The sequence below is a fragment of the Callithrix jacchus genome, chromosome Y (assembly GCF_049354715.1).
Source record: "Callithrix jacchus isolate 240 chromosome Y, calJac240_pri, whole genome shotgun sequence".
Taxonomy (NCBI): Eukaryota; Metazoa; Chordata; class Mammalia; order Primates; family Cebidae; genus Callithrix; species Callithrix jacchus.
This window is the reverse complement of record NC_133525.1, coordinates 4,341,364-4,363,916: the sequence shown is the minus strand read 5'-3', so window position 1 is coordinate 4,363,916 and position 22,553 is coordinate 4,341,364. Positions and strand designations below refer to the sequence as shown.

Here is a 22,553-nt window from a genome sequence, read left to right as displayed (position 1 = left end):
ATAGGCCCACTTTCAAAGGCATGCGGGAACTCTAGACCCAACCACACACCAGACTATGCATCTTCAATGCCTCGACGGCAAATCATCCCAGACCTTCGGTACTCCTGCACAAAGAACAAGAACGACCTTGATGTGACAAAAATTGACACTTCCATAGGGTAAAAAAGGAAGAAATCACTGTTTCCATTTGAAATAGCCACCTTTCCATGCATGCCTTTCTTCAGACCGGGTTGAACACCTGGGCTGCTACGTGGCATGACACAGCTGAGGGACACGAGGCTGCTCCAATGAATGAGGCTGCCATGCTGGGGGAAAGAGTATTGTCACTGAATGCAAGAAGCTGCTCTACAGCTGGTGCTGCCACCTGCCGCCTCCTGCCTCCTGCGAGAGATAGCCCTGTATTCCTCCCCTCCCTGTGTGCACACACTGCACAATATGACTTCACAGTGTTTCCCATCCAGAGGAGGACCGCATCTTTATTCTGAGAATCCAGGCTTTAGCCAACAGAGTGCCACAGAAGTGAAGACGTGATGGCTCTAAGCCCAGGCACGGTTCTCTTCGTGATGTTGGTATTCTGCCTGGTCACCATGTGATGAAACCTGGCCTGGCTTCCTGGAGGGATGTCAGAACCCACATGAAGCTGAGATGAGCCATTCCACCTAGGGCCCCAGATACATTAACAAGACCCAGAAAACATCTTCAAAGCGCTGGCCATGCCTACAGTTGACTGCAGACAAGAGGGAGCTCAGAAGAGACAGAAGGAGCACTAGATGGGTTTTAGCCCAAATTGCTGGCTCACGTAATCATAAACATAACAAATGGTTGTTATTTCTAGCCACTATGTTTTGGGGTCTTTTGTAACACAGCATAACTGACTGATTCACGCCTTTTCCTCTTTGCCATCTCTTACAAATCAATCAAGGACAATCACTTGTCATTACCAAGTGGTCATCCAAGCTGACCGCTTCTCTTCTCCTCCCTCACCTGGGCTTGATTTCAGCCTGTTGTCATTTCCAGGGAGTGCTGAAGTGCTCTGAAAGGGGGTCTCCCTGGGTCTTAGGGCGCCCCCTCAGATCCATTCTTCACCCACACAGCAACAGGGGCAGGCAGACTCCTTCCTTTGAAGGTTCTATGAAGCGCAGAGTCCACCTCCGCTGACCTGGCCATCTTCCCCAGTCACCACTGCATCCTTCCCTGGTTCCTGTTGCATCCCACACCCGGCTACACAATTTCTGGTGTTCCCACGTGCGAATCCAGCTCTACCCAGCACACTCTCTTCCCTGCCACCTCGCTCTGCTCCTGGGCACCCCCCAACCCATATTTTGGGCTTCGACTTGGATATTGTTCTGTCCAGGAAGCCCTACCTCGGTCACCTGACCCAATCTACAGGATCACGTATGTTCCAGAACATTATTTGTCAGAGTTGGCTGCGATCGCTTGTTCATTTGCCTAGCCCTTTCCATCTCTGAACGTCACTTTACACCACAGAGGGGAAAAGGAGAATCAATGAATTTCTCTAAGGATGCCAGCATACCCAAAAACATTGATTCTGGTACTCTGCATTGAAATGTAGAGGTCACCTTCAATCACTGTCTCCTCCCCCATAACTGAAAACTCACAAGAGCCTTGCATTGAGGGTATTTACCGTCAACTCAGCTTAAACTCAAGCAGGTGTCAGCCCAGATCTCTAAGTCAGACTCAGGGAATGAGGAGCCAGTTCTCCCAGCCACACAGGATACAATCAGCCCCTGCTCTTACAGTTCTCCCTCCTGTGACCTGACATGGGGTTGATGGTGCACTCTGAGGACTTCTTTGGGCAGAGCGTTCATAACTTCCTTTCTCCTGTCGTGCTTGGGTTTCAAGTTAGCGCTGGTGAAAGAAAGGAGAGTAATGGCGGTACCGGGAGAAATCCAGCAGTCTCAGCACTCACGGTCTTGCTCTGAGAGCGAGGAGGCCTCTTCTGCAGTGAATACCAATGCTTGCCCCTTCTTTGAACTCTGATGGGTTGCGTGTGTGTGTCAAGTAGCCTCTGAACAAAGATGCTCAGACGTTTTTGTTCAGAGGCTACTGTACATACATAGGAAGTGTGAGTGATCCACGGAAGCCGTGGGGTTGGGAGGCATTGATTTAAGAGTGTGTGCGCTTCTTAAAGGTTGGGACCAGGTGAGTCGATCAGTTACCTTCTGAGGAGGCATGCCCCAAATGGTGATCTCCACCTGTAAACGGAAAAGAACACTCGTGTTTATTCAGCAGAGCTTATGCAGTGCCTTCTATTGCCGGGCCCTGTTGAGAATGCGACTCCGGCACAGCACACACATACCTGTTTTCAGGGAATTTACAGTCTTGTTGGGGGAGGGGACAGCCAAGCAGCATGAGGTGGAGGAAGGTGAATGTGTGTGCTTTGTCTAACAGTCATTAGCGCAATGGGGATGATACCAGGGAGAGGGAGACCAGCTTTTATTTCAGGGTCTGGGAGTCTATGTACATGCCTATGTGAAACACACACGGGCGGACAAGCTCACTGACACACATGCACACGCACACATGCCGTTGATACACACACGCACGGGCAACACACACTGATATGCACAAATGTGTGTGCAGGTGCATACACCATGTAGCATGTAACAAGCTTGTGCAACAAAAGGCAGGCAAGCACACATATAAACGTGCATACACACACACATTTACACCCGTGCAACACATAAAAGCAAATGCAACACAGAAGCACACATGCATTCAATGCACACATTCACACACACGCACATACCCACACATACGCACACACATATGCATACACACACACAGGCAACATAAGCACATATAAAGCATGATTTACCTAAACATACACCTGTAGAGACGTGTGCATATGCACATCCCGATGTGTGCACCTGTATGCAGAAACACATAAACACATTCATTCACACACAAATATGCACACATAAACACATCCGTGTGTATGTGCATACCTGTACTTATGCATGTATACGTACACTCCACATGCACATATGCATATGTTATATTCATGCAGTACCCACGTGTTCATGTGGTAGCACACCCCTCAGTGCATGCACGTGGACACACATGGGAAACAGGCAATACATATGTGACCCAAGCACATATATGCACACGCAAATTCCACTTATACAAACATGCAGGCACTCAATCTGCCTGTGTGCACAGACACTTCCACACATGCACTCATTATCCACATGCATTTACACACATGATTACAAAATCCACATGCACACGTGGACGTTCATGTATACACAATACACACACATACCTTGCGAAAACACACATGCATACATACACACACGTGCACATACATGCACCCAATAACACCTGTAAGTGGGCCATGGTTCCTTTCAAGAAGCTAAGTCTTCATGGCATGCACAGCATCTCCCCCAGCACGGATGCCAAAGGAAAATGCACATTGGTCCCGGATGGCCAGTTGGCTGTTGTGCACTGGATAAAAGCGCCAGCTTCCCATCAGCACCCGGACAGTGTATTCCTTATTCACAAATGGACAGTTTTGCCACATTCTGTAAGACATCATTCCTTCACCATCAGTATTTCCATAAAGAGAGTTGACTCTACAGCTCACTTTCTTCAGCGTAGAAAAGAGACCATAAAATGCAAGACATGGCCGAGAAGTCCACATGACCTCACGGAAGCAAACGGGTCAGCAAACCTGAGTGACATGGTTTGAAAGGCTGCAGACACTCCTATGGGCTCTCCAGGGCCAGGGGAGGAGTGCAGGTGTCATCTCGCCCCTGTTTACTGTTCATGAGCCTGGTGGCGGAAGCTGCATTAGATGTGCGTCCCTGAGGGTCTGGGGGCCTCACGTAGATGGGAAAAGGTGTTTTCTTGGACATTCAAAAGACAAAAAGCCAGCAAATTTGTTTAAAACAAAAAAATAGGGTGAAACCGCAGGCCACAAATGGTAATCAAAGCCCATTAAAAAAAGAGTTGCTCACTGGGTGCGGTGGCTCACGCCTATAATCCCAGCATTTTGGGAGGCTGAGATGGCTGGATCACCTGAGGTCAGGAGTTCGAGACCAGCCTGGCCAACATGGTGGAACCTCATCTCTACTAAAAATACCAAAACTTAGCCAAGCATGGTAGTGGGCGCCTGTAATCCCAGCTACTCGGGCGGCTGAACCAGGCAAATCGCTTGAACCTGAGAGGCAGAGGTTGCAGTGAGCTGAGACCGTTCCATGGCAGTCCAGCCTGGGCAACAAGAGTGAAAATCCACACACAAAAAAAAGAGTTTCTCCGGGTAGGGTGTGGTGACTCACACCTGTAATCCTCCCACTTTGGGATGCCATGGCTGTAAGACCACTTGAGCTCAGTTGCAGTCCGGCCTGAGAAACACAGAGAGACCCCATTTCTACTAAACAGAAATAAAAAAAATTAGCTGGATGTGGTGATGTGCACCTGTAGTCTCGGCTACTTGGGAGGCTGAGGCAGAAGGATTGCTTGAGTCCAGGAGGTGGAGGCTTCAGTGATTTATGATCACGTCCCTGCACTCTGGGCTGGGATAGAGTGAGAGTTTGTCTCAGAAAAAAACAACAACAAAAAAGTTCTTCTTTATTTTTCTAATGTGTTAAAAGCAATTTCTAAAATACAGATTTGAGATTAGAAAAAAATGCTTTGTGCTGATTTTGAAGTGGAATAACTTATATGGATGGTGGGTTCTATGGGCTGAACTGTGTCCCCCTCCAAATTCAGAGTGAGTGCTATCCCCCAGGGGATCAGGACTGTGACTGTGTTTGAAGACAAGGTATTTAAAGAGGTGATTAAAGTAGAACGAGGTCACTAGGGTGGGCCCTGCTCCAAAGGACGATAGTCCTTATGAGAAGACGAGGTGAGGACACAGGCACACGATGGCCCGGTGAGGACACGGGGAGAAGACCGTGTCTCCAAGCCCAGGAGAGAGGCCTCAGGAGGGACCAGCCCTGCCCATACCTGGATCTCAGACCTCCAGCCTCCAGGACTGTGGGAGAATCAACGTCTGCTGTTTCTAAGCCACCCAGTCTATGGTGTTCTGTGACAGCAGCCTGAAATGGACTAAGAGATATCAACAGAAGAGGAGGTGAAAACACAGACACAGAGGGACAACCCAGTGAGGGCACAGGGAGAAGACGGTGTCTACAAGCTCAAGAGCGAGGCCTCAGGAGGAGCCAGCCCTGCCCACACCTGGATCTCAGACCTCCAGCCTCCAGGATGGTGGGAGATGAAGCCCCTTTGGTTTCAGCACTCCAGACCGTACGTACTACTTTGTAGGGCGGCCTTAGCGGACTAAAACAGCGGGTATGAGAGAAACCTGGCCATTAGCATTTAAAAACAGCGAGTGAAACATGTTCTCCCCACTCTCTGGAGGGAGGCCAGCCAAGGTCAGCTCTCACCCCTCACTGCTCTGGACGAGGCATGAATAGGCCTTGCATGCTTTGCTGCTGCATCTGAGGAGCAGCTGGGTGACTCATCCCTGGCAGCCGCCTGCGTCCCAGCAGGTACCTCCTGCTAATGCTAATCCCAGCGCTGACTCAGAGCCTCGCTCTGTGGGGGCTGGAGAGCAGGTGTCCCGGCCGAAAGAGAAGCACGGGCATCATGCCCCCAACCTGGCTGTGCTTCCATGGGGTCCTGGCCCTGCCAAGGAGCACAGGGACATTTCCCTTCAGTTTTGCCCCAGGGATAGAGCAGCACCCTGATCTGTATGTTTTGATCCATTCGGGACCCAGATAATGGTCTCCCCAAAAATGGCACAGCGCAGACATGGGAGACTAAGTTCACAGGAAAACAGGAAATGATTAGGACTCTCAGGAGAACCGCTTGATGAGTGATTTCTTTCTAATTCATGAGTATGCCAGAGAACAAAAGTACACGTCCTGAACAGCTCCTCACAGACAGTGGATTTCCACAGAAGGTTCATTCCTAGGCTGTAGGGATGTGGGGACAGCTCACTTCATATAACACACTCCAAGGTGGGCCGGATGTGGTGGTGCAGGCCTGTAATTCCAGCACTTAGGGAGGCCAAGTGGGAAGATCACTGAAGCCTGGTTCAAGACCAGCCTGAGCAACATGGCAAAACCACCTTTGCAAATATCATAACCGAGGCAGTGATGACAGTGAGAGAGGTTAGACCTGACCGACTCCATGTTGCTTGTAACCCTTAAGCTGTCCTTGTTCATTGCTGGGCATAGGCCATACTAACTTTAGGAGAAAATTTAGTTTATGGTTTGACTCTGAAACAAAACTGACAATAGCCTTTTCCTGAAAACACCTGCCCCTTGCCTGGGGACCTATCTGCCTTTGTAGGACTAACAAATTAGCTACACCATGAGAAACCACGGTTTAGTGCTGGGCCCAGTGACTCACGCCTGTAATCTAGCACTTCACGAGGCCGAGGCGGGTGGCTTGCCTGAGGTCAGGAACGTGAGACCAGCCTGACCAGTATGGTGGAACCCCGTCTCTAATAAAAATACAAAAAGTAGCTGGGCATGATGGCGTACACCTGTAGTCCCAGTTACTTGGGAGGCTGAGGCAGGAGAATTGTTTGAACCCAGGAGGCGGAGGATGTAGTGAGCTGAGATCACGTCACTGCACTCCAGTGTGGGCAAGAGAGCAACACTCTATCTAAAAAAAAAAAAAAAGAGTCCGGTTGTGGTGGCTCATGCCTGTAATCCCAGCACTTTGGGAGGCCGAGGTGGGTGGATCACGAGGTCAAGAGATCGAGACCATCCCGGTCCAAGGAGGTGAAATCCCGTCTCTACTAAAAATAGAAAAATTAGCTGGGCATGGTGGCGCGTGCCTATAGTCACAGCCACTCGGGGGAGGCTGAGGCAGGAGAATTGCCTGAACCCAGGAGGCGGAGGTTGTGGTGAGCCGAGATCACACCATTGCACTGCAGCCTGGGTAACAAGAGCGAAACGCTGTCTCAAAAAAAAGAAAAGTAGGTGTTTTCTATTGTGTTTGATGTAAGTGAGCTGCACCCCTAAAGAATTTCCCGTTCGTTGGATTTCCGTTCGTTGGATGCTCTCTCTCTCTAATCTGTTGTATACTTCTTTGCTGTTTATGTTTACCTAAACAGAGGTGTGTGTGTATGTGTGTGTGTGTATGTGTGCATGTATGTGTGTGTTTATGTGTGTGTATGTGGTGTGTGCATGTAAGTGTACGTGTATGTGTGTGTGTGTGTGTATGTGGCGTGTGTGTGTGTGTGGCTGCACCCACCATCCTGGGGAACAGAAACTGGACAGCTCAGCACAAATAGGTTCTCAGAAGACCAGGCACCAGCACAGAGCATCCCACTCACCAAAAACTCCAGGTAGAAGGCCCAGGGCAGAATGCAACCGGGATCCCAGAGAGATAACCCCTCCCACCCTCCGCCCACCACCGCGTGCCCAGATGTGGGGGTACCGTGTGTGTCGCCGGTGTCATAACTGGAGTAACCACCGCTGCCGCCTCCTGTTAGAGAAGGTAGAGTTGAAGGATGTTGAGGGATCCGAGCATGGAATTTCCTGCAGGTGGTCTGTCCAGCTCATTGGGAGTCGAGTGACTGTGTCATTCCCAAGAGAGCTCCAAAGAGTGATCAGCATTGGGGAGAGTCAAGGGAGGCCACACCAAAGCTTCCTCGTCCCTGTGGGAAAACTCAAGCCAACACTGAGCTCGGGCTATAAAACACACTTTGCCATCACAGAACAAACACTTACTCTGCCAACTCCAAATTCCTGCAGGCTAACCCTCTTCCTGCTGAGAAACCGATATGAGAACAGCCACAGGGAGGCAGGATTAGAAGGACCTTCCAGAAGATGGTCTCAATCACAAATATCTTAGTTTCTCTTCTCAAAAATAACTAGTTATTTTTCGTTTATTCCTGATTGTAAATGTCATAAATTCCAAGACAATGCTCCTTATTTACTGCAAGCAAACGTGGCAGAATAGATGACTGGATGCAATCAGGGTGTCTGAAGGATACATGCCCAGCTCTGCAAAATATCTAGGACAAGTCCTTTATGTCTTCTAAAGGAGAGCTGCAGAACTAAACACACCAGAAACCTCATGTGCTTGAAACTAAAGCCTCAAACGTCACACTCTTCAGCCCAGTGTTGCATGCATCTCTGCCTCCTATTGTCCATGCTTGCATTTCCATATGAAAGATTCTTGGTAGACATTCACCTCCAATTACAGAGAAAACTTTATATTAGAAGGTTTTACATATGTCTGTGTGCATAAAGATATATGTACACATATAAAGGTGTATATACACACACACACATATACCTAAAAGTATATATACACATATGTAAAGGGACATATATACACATATATAAAAAAGTATGCATACATATATGAAGGTACATATGTATCTATAATATAGAAACATGTAAGCTATATATGCATACAAATATTAAAAGATATGAACAAATGTGTGCATGTACAAAGAATGCATATATACACATAAAATATATACTTATATATTTACACATATATAAAGACTATATACGGATATATACATATATCTCTATATAAAGATATGCACATAAAGACATAAGTTTGTATAAATATACATATACCTATATAAAAGCACATGTACATAAAGGTATATATGTACATATATACAGATATATAAATAAAGGTATATATTTATATATGTATAAAACATACATTTACATAATGTACACAAATATCAAAATGCATATAAAATGTATATGTACATGAAGATATATTAAAAGATACACATATAGACCAGCTGTGGTGGATCACGCCTGCAATCCCAGCACTTTGGGAGGCCAAAGTGGGTGGATCACTTGAGGACACAAGTTCGAGACCAGCCTGGCCAACATGGTGAAATCCTATCTCTACTAAAAATACAAATATTAGCCAGGCATGGTGGAGGGCGCCTGTCATCCCAGCTACTCAGGAAGCTGAGGCAAGAGAATCACTTGAACCTGAGAGGCAGAGGTTGCAGTGAGGAGAGACTGTGCCACTGTATTCCAGCCTGGGTGACAGAGCAAGACTTCAGGTCAAAAAAAGAAGGAAAGAAATTAAATAAAATATACATCTACAGATATATAAAATATGTACTTATGTAAGTGTGTATACATATATAAAAGCTGTATATAGATATATAAAGATATTTGTAAACATATATAAAGACATGTACATACCTACACAAAGATACATACACATGTATATATAACTTTGTGTGTATATATATTTATAATGTAAATAAAGGTATATACACAAAAAGGCGTCAGTGCACATAAATTTATACACACATACAAAGATATATACATGTGTATATATAAAAGTGAATCTATATACACATACACATATAAAAGCATATACACATAAAAGTATATATGTACATATATAAAGATATGTATAAGTAAAGGGATATACTTAATTATGTATGTAAAGATGGGTATACATAAATATATATATAAAATATAAATATGTATATAAAATGTATATGTATTCAAAGATACACATAAAGATATATTAAAAATATATAAAGATATATTAAAAAATATACATATAGATACATAATTATATACAAAAGCCTATATTGGTATATAAATATACAGACATACACAAATATAAAACATATACATGTATAAAGATATACAAGCATGTGTACAAAGTCAGAAATATATAAAAACATAAAAACCCACATCCATGCATATGTAAATGTGTTTATGTATATTTGAAAGCATATAGAGACACAGATACGGACGTGGAACATTCGTGTACACACTGATGGAGGGGGCTAAGCACGCATGTGCATGAAGCTGTGTCGAGGCACAGACGGTCACACTTGCACATGTGGAGTCTGAGCAGAAATGCCCACACGTGTGTCCATGGAGCCTCCAGTTGAATCTGTTCATTTTGTTTCCATCCCGTCACCAGCCTGGAGAGGCAGACAGATGCCCAGACCGCGACGCCACTGATGCAGCCACGGGGCCTTCTGCGTCAGCCCCTGCATCAGCCTATCGTCCACCCGTGACCAACTTTGCCCCTGGACTGGGCGTCCCTCTCTCCCCAACCTCAGGCCTCTCACCGCCCTCTCTGAGCAAATCCACGTGTCCCTCCTGGGGAGGCTCAGCACCTACCTGCAGGTGGCCTGGGCCTGGGTGGGTAGTGTCAGTCATTGCGGTCCCCATCATTGAAATAACCTGTGGGCAGAGCACACGGCATTGCTAACGCGTCCTCTCCAGAGGTCCCCTTCACAGCAGGTCTGCGTTGGGGACACTGGGGCAGGTTTTGGAGGACAGCATTGCGATGCCGATGCCAACGGGCTCTTGGCAGGATGCCCGCAGGCACCAGGCATTAAATGACCTCGTGGGCAGCCGCCCAGCCTGTAGGAGGCATGTGCAGGGCCCAGGACCGCGGCAGGTGGCCTCAAGGTGTGGGCTCTCGCCCCTCTTCTGCTCAAAGCCCTCCCAGGGCTGACCGTGAGCTGGGGTATAGCTCAGGCTGTGGTGTCTTCCTGCTGCCTGGACCCCTCTCTCAGGGTGCCCCGTCTCACAATGCCCTGCACTTCCCTCCTTCCCTGGATGTCCCCGTTGCTCCTGCTCTGTACCTTTGCACGCCCCTTTTCCCTCTGCTCCCTCCTGGCCTTCCTTCCTGGATGAGCCGGTGTCGCCTGTCACCCCGTCCCTGTCCAGCTCTCCTTCTGTCCCGCTCCCACCCAGGCCGTCCCCTGCTCAGAATCCTCCACCATCATCTCCTATCCTGCCCCGAGTCCTGAAACAAGCCTGAAGGAGACTCGGGGCTTTTCCTTCTCTCCTGACGGCTCCTCTTGGCCCTTCAACTAGGCACCCGCCCCGGGGCTTCAGCATCACCATAGGCAGGCTCCTAACCCCCTGCCTGTAGGGAAAAGACCCCATAACTGCGGAGGCAGGAGCAGAAGGCCTCAGCCTATCTCCCTATATATAATGAAGAAGAAAGTAACTAGAAATGAACAGTAGTTCGTAGTTAGTAGTTACTCATATGCAATCTTAGTTATTTATAGGTGATCTTAATTCTTTTACTAATGCCTCTCAGGTTGGAAGTGTGAACCTGGGGTGACATCGTGGAATGAATGACCCTAAGGCAAGATGCTTTATGTCCTCTGTCACGCCTGCAAAAAGAGCTGCTGGAGGGTGCCTCAGCTGTGCGACAGTGTCAGCGCTGTGAAAGCACCTGCTGTTTAGCCAGCCAGGGAAGGAGATGTCCAAGATGGCCAAGACGTCTCCTTCCTCAAGGGAGTGAGGAGAAAACTCCGCTTCTCCAAGCTCTCGTGGTAAGCCTGACCGCTGTCAGGGAGGCCCGCGGACATCCCGGGACTTAATTGTCCCTGTGTGGTGCTGTGCTTCAGGGGTCATGTTCCATGGCTACTCATGCTCTGCTTCTGCACCTGGTTCCCCTTTTCTTAGAAAAGATAATCAGTAATAGTAGCACAAACCTTAATGCTTTAGTTCTTTCTTGGTAAGTATGGGAAAGGTGCTGATGCATTATGCTCCTTACCTCACTTGGGGTGCCATCAATTCCTGAGCCCCCACCTGTATGCCATGCCCTATTTTGCCCTGTCCCCAGTCACCCACCACCAGGACCACGCCCTACCTATGCCCTACCTTCCCTGCCCCCAGATTTGCAACTCAATAAAAGTCAGGGCGTCCCAGCATTTGGGGCCACTGCTGGTCTCCACGATCTGAGTAGCTGTGGACCCCTGGGCCCAAACTCTCTTTTCTCAATCTCCATGTCTTGTGCCTTTTATTTCTACAATTTCTTGTCTTCAAACCAGCAGGGAGGGGCTCACAGAGCCCCATAGGGCTGTACCCTACACCTGCCCTCCCCTGGTTCACCCGTTGGCACTGGCTGATTCCCCAGGCAGAATTCCAGCTCCCCTGGTCCCCACAACCCATTCCCCTTTTCCCTATCGAGTTCCTGTGCAACTATCTTGTCTGAAACCAACACCATCTCCGTCTCTCTCGCCTCCCAGGGCACCACCGCTGCCCACCCCAGTAGACTTGTTTTATCCATTTTGGTCAACTGTGTGTGATTCTGTCTTTGAATTTTTCTTTCAGCAAATGGAATGATCATAACCCTCTCAGTTCCCTCATAGTCGCTCTCGTCCATTTTTTTTTCTTTCTTTTTGCCATCCTTCTGTTTTGGGGTAGGAGCTATGTATCCACAATTTGTGCTCTCTGACCAGAATTTCCGCATCTGTAGATCCAATGGCATGATCTCCACTCACTGGAAACTCCACCTCCCGAGCTCAAGCGATTCTTGTGCCTCAGCCTCCTGAGTAGCTGGGACTACAAGCCAGGTTATGCGTGTATTGAAAATATTTCACGCAGGGAGCAGTGGCTCACACCTGTAATCCCAGCACGTTGGGAGTCCGGGGTGGGCAGATCACTTGAGGTCAGGAGTTTGGAACCAGCCTGGGCAACATGATTAAAACCTGTCTCTACTAAAAATACAAAAATCAGCTGGGAGTGGTGGCGAATACCTATAATCCCAGCTACTTGGAGGCTGAGTCACGAGAATCTCTTGAACCTGGGAGGTGGAGGTTACAGTGAGCCAAAATCATGCCACTGCACTTCAGCCTGGATAAGAGTGAGATTCTGGGTCAAATAAATAAATAAATCAAAAGATACAGGAACATATACTTGCATTGTATGCAAATACTACACCATTTTATATCAGGGACTTCAGCACCTGTAGATTTAGGTGTCTGCAGGGAAGCAGGGGTCCTACAACTAGTGCCCACGAACAATAAAGGGTGACTGTATTTGCATATTAAAGTTTCTTTCCCTGGTGATATAAGCAGCAAGGAGCCTCCATTTGACAGCTAATCTGACTTTTTTAGAGCTCAAAGTCGTAACATTATTATTGTTATTTAAAAAATGTAGACATCGTCTAATTTACACATTTTTAAAGGTTATGCTTTTTCTTTGAGATGAAGTCTCACTCTATAGCCTACCTGGAGTGCAATGGCGCTATCTCGGCTCACTGCAATCTCCACCTCCCGAGCTCAAGCGATTCTCATGCCTCGGCCTCCTGAGTACCTGGAGGTTACATAACAGGCGAGGTCATGCTTTTCTTATCTTATCTAAGAAAAATCTCCTAACCCTGAGATTATAAGACATTTCCCTCTATTTTTCAATAAAAAACCCACATTATTTTCTTTTACATTCAGGTTTGTAATCCACCTGCAGTTTATTTTCGAGTATTCCATGAGGCCAGGCGCGGTGGTTCACACCTGTAATCTCAGCACTTTGGGAGGCCGAGGCGGGCAGGTCACCTGAGGTCAGGAGTTTGAGACCAGCCTGGCCAACTTGTTCAAACCCCATCTCTACTAAAAATACAAAAATTAGCCGGGCATGATGGCACGTGCCTGTAGTCCCAGCTGAGGCACAAGAATTGCTTCAACCCAGGAGGAGAAGGTTGTGGTGAGACAAGATGGCACCACTGCACTCCAGCCTGGGCGAAAGGATGGCACGAGGTTGACAGTTGATCACATATCCACAAGAAGAGCCGGTTGGCTCAGCCCTGCCTCCGTAGAGTTTGCTTTCTTCTTTCATTGTTTTATAGCCGCAACCTCTCTCAAATGCCAAGACACAATTTAGTCACTCTGTTTCCAGCCCTTCTGAACCTATGCATTGCTCAATTCCTCTGTCTCTGAGCTACGGCTTTCTTTTTTTCTTTCTTCTGAGACAGGATCTCACTCTGTCACTCAGGCTGGAGTGCAGTGGCATGATCTTGGTTCACTGCAACCTCCACCTCCTGTGTTCAAGTGATTCTCCAGCCTCAGCTTCTGGAGTAGCTGGGATTACAGGCCCATGCCATCATGCCTGGCTAACTTTTGTATATTTAATTAGAGATGGGGTTTTGCCATGTTGGCCAGGCTGATCTTGAATTTCTGACCTCAGGTGATCCACCACCTTGGCCTCCCAAAGTCCTAGGATTACAGGCATAAGCCACTGCCCTAGAACAAAAGTTACCTTTTTAATTGAAAAATAAATAAATAAAATGAGGTGAAATTTACACATAAATTAACCATCTCAAAGTGAACACTTCAGGGGCATTTAGAACATTCATAACGTTGTGCAACCATCACCTCTGTGTACTTCCAGAACACTTTTATTCCCTGAAAGGAGCCCTGGAGTTCATCAAGCAGTCACTCTCCCTTTCCCCTCCAGCTACTGGCGGTCACAACACTGCTTCGGGTCCTAGGGATTTGCCTGCTCTTGAAATTTCATATTCATAAAAATATATACTATGTGATCTTACATGTGTCTGGTTTCTCTCTCTTTCCAAAATGTTTCTGAGGCTGAACCACTTTGTAGCAATTATCAGTGCTTCATTCCTCTTCAAGGCTAAATAATACTCCATCATGTGGGTGGACCACATTTTGTTTATCCATTCCTTCCACTGATGAGCACGTGGGTTATTTCTATCTTTGAGCCATAATGAATAGTGCTGCTGTGAACATCTGCATACAAGTGGTTCTTGGAATACCTGTTTTCAATTATTTTGAGTATACATCTAGGAGTGGAATTATAGAATAATTCTGTATTTAACTTTTTAAGGATCCACAAAAGTATTTGTTCACAGTGGCTGTACCATTTTAGACTCCCACCAGCAATGTGCAAGCATTCCAGTTTCCTCACAACCTTGTCAACACTTGTTATTTTCCATTTTAGATTTTACCCATCCCAGTGCTGCTTCCGTGTGGTTGTGATTTGCATTTCCCTAACCACCACATTTTGCTTTTAATATCTATTATCTGGTACAGTTCTTGCATCTCCTTAACACACCCCACAATTCTGTAAAACACCCTCAAGCATCCATCCATAAGCATCAGTTCAAGGACGTTGCCTCAGTTTCTCCCAGCCAAAGAGTCACTCACCTGAGTTTGGCTTCTTGGTGGGTTCTGTGAACAAAGAGAAAATAAATGCAATATGCATCGAAGATTCATCAGAAGCACAAAGAAAGGGCTGGGCACTGTGGCTCACATCTGTAACCCCAGCAGTTTGGGAGGCCAAAATGGGCGGATCACACTGTCAGGGGTTCAAGAGGAGCCTGGCCAACACAGTGAAACCTTGTCTCTACTAAAAACACAAAAAATTAGCCGGGTATGGTGTCAGCCTGTAGTCCCAGCTACTTGGGAGGCTGGTGCAGGAGAATCACTTGAACCTGGGAGATGGAGGTTGCTGCAGTGAGCGAAGATTGCGCCACTGCACTCCAGCCTGGGTGACAGTGTGAGACTCCATCTCAAAAAAATAAAAAAAAAAAGACAGGCCGTTAACACCCCGATGAAATATAAAAAGTAAGTGACAAAGTAAATGATCTGGACACAAATTCCATGGTCTATTTGGGTAAAAAAGCAAGTAAATACCCTTAAAATCCATTCAAAAACAATCTGCCCTTGAGGCTGTGAGGATGCCCACAGGATGGCCAAAGAAGCTGAGAGATCCAAGACAAGTGAGTGACCCCATCCCTAGAACCACCACAGAGCCGGACAGTAGGTGGGGTGGGGAGGGAGGCAAAAGCAAAGAGGGAGAAAGCCTTGCAGCTTCTAGAATGATGTCTTTTCTCTCACTTTCATTCACGGATGTATTCATTCAGCAAATGTGTATCACGTGGATGTGGACATCAGGTCGGGAGTGCTCACCTTCACTGGCAGCTCTGCTAGGAGAATGGAGATGCACTGTGCTCTGGGAGGGGAGACTGGGGGCCACAGATTCAGATCGGGGTGCGGGACAATGACAGATATGAACTTAAGTGTAAGAAAAGCAGTAACTGAGTCGGGCATGCTGCTGTGTCTCTGTAATCCCAGCATTTTGAGAGACCAAGGTGGAAGGATTCCTTGAGCCCAGGAGTTTGAGGCCAGCCTGGGCAACATGGTGAGATTCGTCTCTACAAAAAAATCAAAAAAATGAGCTGTGCACGGAAGCACACACCTGTAGTTCCAGCTACTTGGGAGGCTGAGGTGGGAGGGTTATTTGAGCCAGGAAGTCAAGGCTGTGTGGTAAGCTATGATGGCACCACAGCACTCCAGCCTGGGCAACAGAGCAAGACTCCCATCTCAATAAAATAAAATAATAAAATACTAGCATACTTCTAAACTATAGGCTTCAGAAGCACAGACCTACCTAGAAACGAGTCTGAGACTTTTAGAGACTGTGTAAACATTTGTCTCAAGGCGTCTGCAATCTCCTGTGAAGAAAAGAGCTCTCGACACCAAGAAATTCCAAACACCGGTGCAACCCAACTCCAAAGTAACTATGCAGCTGATGCTATTAGACCCAAGCTGCAAAGGGAAGGCTCCCCATGAAATATTGGCACTTACCAGGCTCATCAAGGGCATCTGCCAAGTCAAAGTCTCTTTGACCTATTGGGAGCAAACAGGTCACAAGTCACACCATGATGGAAAGGCCGGAATCCTCCTCGTTCGTCACCTCAGCCTGCTTCCCTCCTTCTGCAAGCCCAGGGTCACCAGAGCACTACAACTAACCATGAGCTATGTGGGAGATGCAACCACCACCTCTATCTACTCCCAGAACATACTTCTCACCCAAAGGAAGACCCCTGTCCCCATTCAGCAGTCACATCCCCTGCTGCCTCCCCAGCCCCTGACAACCACTAATCCACCTCCTGTTGGACTGCCTGATCCATGAATTGCCTGTTCTGCAAATTTCGTATAAATAGCATCCCACGATATGTGGTATTTTGTGCCTGGCTTCTTTCACTGAGCATGAGACTTTTGAGTTGCACCCACATTGCAACCCATGCCAGTATTTTATTTCTGCTCATGGCCAGGGAACTTTGAAGGAAGCCTCTCTCCGGGCACATAGACTTCTTTCCTGGACCGTTCCACTCACAGCTTAGGACTGGCATTTCTCCCATAAACACACACGCACACACGTGCACACACACATACATACACACATATACATGCATACACACATACACACACCTATACACACACATATACACATACATATACACATGCACACACATACACACACACACACTCATTCTCACACACATAAAGAGAGAATCTAGGTTGAGAGGGGCTGCCCTAGAAAAAGGTGAAGCAGAACAATATGAGGATCCTGGATCCTTGAGAGACTGTATGGAGCAGAGGACACCTTTGCCACCTCACCTGGCTGCAATGCAAACAAGAGATAAAGTTTTAATTCTTTGGGGGCTGTTTGTTACAGCAGCCAGCCTACACTGACAAATACGGGGTCAGGAAGCAACCTGTGTGCACAAGCTGAGGTTCCCACCTGATCCAAAAGCAGTTAACCTAATGAATGTGTCTGCAGCAGAGATGAGAACATTCGCGTCTTTGTGACTCATCATTGAAAACACACTGCAGCATTCTTGAGGATGAAGTGTCCCTCCTGCTGACATATATGTGCACCTTGCCTTTTGTTCCTCCCTTTCCCCCTGCCACTATTACCCCGTAGAGAAAACACCACCAGAGAACTTATCGGGAGGTAGAGGATGCAGGCGGGAGGGCATCGAATCAGCGCTTCTTATGCATTGAGTTCTGTTGCAGTAATGCCAGGCATCTAAGCAGCTCATCCACCCACCCAAGGATGTTGCCATCACCAGCATGCACATTACCCAAAGGAAGAACCTGAGCTTCTGGGAGGTTTAGGGCAAGGCAGGAGCACAGTCAGAATTTGCAGAATTGTCCAGGGGGAACAACCTCTTGCTCAAACACTAAGCCCTGGAGGAGGCTAAGCCAGGGGGAACCAGGTAAGCCATAGGTGCTGGGTCTCCACCACCTCTGATGTCTGTCTCTCTCCCAGAAATCTGTCTGCCTGGGTGTTGCTTGCTCTGGAGGAAGGTTCAAGGGCTACAACATCGATTCGTACAGCCTGTGGCATGGCTCCATCCAGATGCCACCAGGGCAGGCTTTGCGGCACCTTGTGGAGGTAATGAGGGCCTCTCCGGAGCAGAAGGTGTATCCCCAGGCAGGAGTGCACACAGCAGCTGCTCCTGGTCCCACACAGCCGTTTCCTTCCAACTTGGGGAGGACACACGTCCCTCTCAGATGACATTCTCTGCCGCCAGTGATTGCTACAGGTTCATCTTCAAGAACAACCCGGCTCTTCTTTGCTCCCTCCAGCTCTCTCTGTATTTTTGGGTTTTTTTTTTTTTTTTTGTATGTTTGCTTTTTTAGACGGAGTTTTGCTGTGTCACCCAGGCTAGAGTGCAATGGCACAATCTCGGCCCACTGCAACCTCCACCTCCTGGGTTCAAACAATTCTCTTGCCTTAGTCCCCTGAGTAGCTGGCATTACAACTGCATGCGCCATCACGCCCAGCAAACTTCTGTATTTTTGGTAGAGATGCGGTTTCACCATGTTGGCCAAGCTGTTCTCGAACTCTTGATCCCAACTGATCTGCCTCCCTCGGCCTTCCAAAGTGCTGGGATTACAGGCGTGAGCCACTGCGCCTGGCCTCCTCCAGCTGCCTTGGCCATCATTGTCCAAGCTGCTGAGACTGGGCTGCAGGAGAGGAGCCACGTCAGCCTCTTGGATCCATGAGATATTTCCCCTCCAAGACTGTCAGCAGTTCCAGTCAAGACAGTGGTCTAGGACCCCAGAGTTCAGCACCCTGATAATTTAGACTGCAGTCCCCATCCACTGTTGAGCAATCTCAGCCCAACCCAGCAATTCCATGCATCCGCTAAGCAATCACATTACAATCTCCTCCAGTCTGTGTGCCTGGCCCCTCCCTCCTATTTCTTTAAAGAACCACAGGTGCCTCCCCTCCCAGACCCTTCTCTCTGAAATGCAGTTGCATAAACCAGGCAGGTGGCAGCTCTATTCACCCTGCAGCGGGCGGCCAGGTTGCAGAGAGGCTCCTCCAGCTTTGAGATGGTCCTGATGGCCCTGGGTGGTGGCAGGAATGGGAGGGGGTGTGGAGTGTCACAGAGGAAGTGGAGGAGGGTGGTTTGGGACTTTGCTAGGTCTCAGGGGTGGCACTGCAACCAGAAGTTGCTGCATGTGTGACTCACACACTCGAGGCTGCTGTCGGTCACACCCAGACCTCGTTACATAAATCAGGCAGACTCTGGCAGCATCAGGCGGCCTGGGTACTGAGACAGTCTCTAGTCCTGCCCGCCAGGCAGGAAATCCATCTCATAGGCAGGGCCCCCTGTCCTCTCTCCTCTCCAGGCAGGTTGCAGCAAAGCCACGGTCGGGTTCCTCATGGGCTGGGAGACTACGCTGACTCCGGGGTGTCTGGCTCCAAGCTCGGGAGCCACATGTGATGCTTTTGCTTTCCCGGGTTCATTTTCCATGGGGCAGGAACAGGAGATGTGTTTCCCATTTGCTTCGCTGATTTGCCTCAGTGAACTCAGCAGCTTTTAACCAAATCCTCGTTTGTGTTCTGGGATTCTCAACCTCATTTTGTGTTGGCTTTATGACATTGGTCCTCAGTTGCTGGCGTCCTGGAGATGTCAATTAAATGGCTCCGGTAGCTGGGTGGGAGGGCCCAGTAAAGCTGCCCTTGGGACCCTCCAGAGCAAAACCACGAGATTTCGGCTTGGAGGCCTTCTTCTGCAGACCTCCCAGACCCTTCTCTCTGAAATGCAGTTGCATAAACCAGGCAGGTGGCAGCTCTATTCACCCTGGGAATTTCACCCTCCTGGGTTCAAATTCCAACCCTGCCAGATTCAAAGATGCTTCTTACTGGACTTTGCCGGCTGCTGGCATTCTTTACATGGATTCAGACCTACAAGTTGTTCGGGCTCAGGAAACCATACCTGAGTGCAGGCCTCAGCAGCAGCCTCCGAAGCAGAAGTTTCTCTCAGAACTTTTCCAGCCCTCCTGTGTCTGAGTCCCGTCCTCCCCCGAGGCACTATAGGAACTAGAATATCTCTTCCCCCAGGCGGGTCCTAGAAACAAGAATGCCTTTCCCCCAAAGCCAGCCACAAAACCTGAAGACAGGACCCTAACTTTCCCTCCATCCTATCTGTATCAAGACTGGCCACAGGGAAGTTCCCTGACATGCCTGCTTTGGGTGTCCTAAGACCCCCATCCCAGAAAGGGTCCTGCCCCCATGCCCAGAAGGAAGGACCACTGCTCCGAGAGGCCAAGAGGAGTGTAGGCAGACAATGCAGTCTCCCCCGAGTGGCATGTGCACATGGTCCCTCAGGACCTGGATGACACGCGGACTATGCGTCAGCAGGTCTGGCTAGGCTGAGGACACAGTGTTTCTCATCAGCTCCTGGGGGATGTTGAGGCTGCAGATCCATACATCTCACTTTGCAGGGCACAGACTTGGCAATGGCTTCCCGGAGTTGCTACAATAAAATCAGACTGGGCGGGCAGGTTAGACAACAGCCTGGATTCTCCCACAGTCCTGGAGGCTGGAGGTCCCAGATCCAGGTGTGGGCAGGGCCGACTCCTCCTGAGGCCTCTCTCCTGGGCCTGCAGATGCCATCTTCTCTCTGAGTCCTCACGTGGTCATCCCTGTGTGTGTGTCTGTGTCACCTCCTCTTCTTATGAGGTATCTTAGTCCGTTTCAGGCTGGCATCACAGAACACCATAGGCTGGGTGGCTTAGAAACAGCAGGGTCTTATTCTCCCAGAGTCCTGGAGGCTGCAGGTCTGAGATCAGGTGTGGGCAGGGCTGGCTCCTCCTGAGGCCTCTCTCCTGGGCTTGGAGACACCGTCTTCTCCCTGTGTCCTCACAGGGTCGTCCCTCAGTGTGTGTCTGTGTCTTCACCTCCTGTTTTTATAAAGACCTCGTTGTACCCTTCTCACCCGTCTAGAGACCCTCTCTCTAAACACAGTCATGTTCCGAGGTCCCGGGGATTAGGCCTTCAATGTGTAAATTTCGGAGGTGCAAGACTCAGCCCTTAACAGAGATAACTCCCTCACCTCAATAGGAACGTGTTTGTCTCCTGGGGCTGCCGTAGCAAAGTCCCACGGGCCGGGCAGCTTAAATAGTAGACGTTGATTCTCCCAAGGTCCTGGTGGTTGGAAGGGCGAGATGAAGGTGTGGGCGGGTGGCTCCTCCGGAGGCCTCTGTCCTTGGCTTGTGAATGCTGTCTTCTCCCTGAGTCTCCATGAGGTGCTCTGTGTGCATGTCAGTGTCCTCACGTCTTCTTTTTATAAGGTCCATAGTCCAGCTGGATCAGGGCCCCACCTGGTGACCTCATTTTACCTGAATCGCCTTTTTAAAGACCATGTCTGCAAACACAGTCTCGCTGGGAGGTCCTGAGGGCTTTCATTTATAACAATGAGGAGGGTACGCTTCAGCTCACGACAGATTTAAACCACGGGATACAGTTGGCTGCAATGGGTGTGCCATTGGACAGCCTGGGTCAGAGGACACAGCCAGGGTTTGGCTATCTGGACAGTTTCATGTCAGCGACATCCTGTCCCTGGCCCACGCCCTCAACAATACTCTCCCTTAATTTGTTTTTTTTAGGCAGAGTCTCGCTCAATTGCCCAGGCTGGAGTGCAGTGGTATAATCTCAGCTCACTGCAGTGCAATGGTGCAATCTCAGCTCATTGCAACCTCCTCCTCCTGGGTTCAGGCAATTCTCCTGCCTCAGCCTCCCGAGTAGCTGAGATTACAGGCACTTGCCACCACACCAGCTAATTTTTGTGTTTTAGTAAAGACGGGGTTTCACCATGTTGACCAGGATGGTCTCGATCTCTTAACCTCGTGATCCACCAATCTCGGCCTCCCAGAGTGCTGGGATTACAGGTGTGAGCCACCGTACCTGGCTAATTTTTTTTTTTTTTTAGGCAGAGTCTCACTCAGTTGTCCATGCCGGAGTGCAGTGGTACAATCTCGGCTCACTGCAGTGCAGTGGTGCAATCTCAGCTCATTGTAACCTCCTCCTCCTGGGTTTAAGCAATTCTCTCACCTCAGCCTTCCGAGTGGCTGGAATTATAAGCACACCCTGATAATATTTTGTATTTTCAGTAGAGGTGGGGTTTCGCCATGTTGGCCAGGCCAGTCTCAAATTCCTGACCTCAGGTGATCCCCGTGCCTCGATCTCCAAAAGTGCTGGGATGACAAGGGTGAGCCACTGTGCCCGGCCTGTTCCTTTATGTCAGTCTCCTTTTGTGCACTGGCAAAGTCAGGAGAACCATGATTGTGCTGAACACCCAGGGCTGCGGGCAGAGGTAGGCAGATGGCTTGGGAAAGAGCTTTGCAAAAGGAGACGTTTTTCAGCATGGAGGAACTGCCATTAACATATAGAAACCCACCGACTGCTAAGCAATGACTCTGGAAGTCATCCCAGTCCTGGGCCTTGGAGGAAAAACACAGGCTTCTAGCGCACATCTGTGGAGAGCCAGGTTCACACAACCACTGTGGCATCTGCCTCAGGACATCCGCCTCAATGCCTCGCAGACCCTGAAGGGTGTGAGAATCAGCCCAGAATCTGGCCAAATGCAGATTCTGGGTCAGCAGATCTGTGTGGGGCTATAATGATACTTTATTGTCATTATAATAAAATAAGAGAATATTTTTTAGAAAAATCTCGGGAGGCATTCATTCAGGTTTAAAGAAATGTTCTTAG

At 48.5% G+C, this 22,553-nt stretch overlaps 1 protein-coding gene across 28 annotated transcripts in view; it reads right to left on the bottom strand.

The window, feature by feature from the left end:
* LOC118142883 (glycoprotein Xg) overlaps positions 1-22,553 on the bottom strand; it is a 73,695-nt gene that overhangs the window by 6,239 nt on the left and 44,903 nt on the right. The window contains exons 3-11 of one of the 28 annotated variants that reach the window (XR_008479065.2): positions 16,343-16,384; positions 14,900-14,923; positions 7,420-10,178; positions 4,972-5,073; positions 4,441-4,538; positions 3,346-3,545; positions 2,840-2,891; positions 2,181-2,216; positions 1,646-1,869 (exon numbers count right to left, since the gene is read on the bottom strand). Coding sequence is in view for 2 of the 28 variants with exons in the window: in XM_035289954.3 (XP_035145845.1) it covers positions 2,181-2,216; positions 7,420-7,467; positions 10,116-10,178; positions 14,900-14,923; positions 16,343-16,360 (189 nt within the window). In the remaining 26 variants the exon portion in view is untranslated. Of the gene's footprint in view, positions 1-1,645; positions 1,870-2,180; positions 2,217-2,839; positions 2,892-3,345; positions 3,546-4,440; positions 4,539-4,971; positions 5,074-7,419; positions 10,179-12,970; positions 13,056-14,899; positions 14,924-16,145; positions 16,210-16,342; positions 16,385-22,553 lie in introns of all 28 variants that reach the window. The other 27 variants (XR_013531865.1, XM_078364446.1, XR_013531866.1 and 24 more) reach the window with 27 other exon arrangements.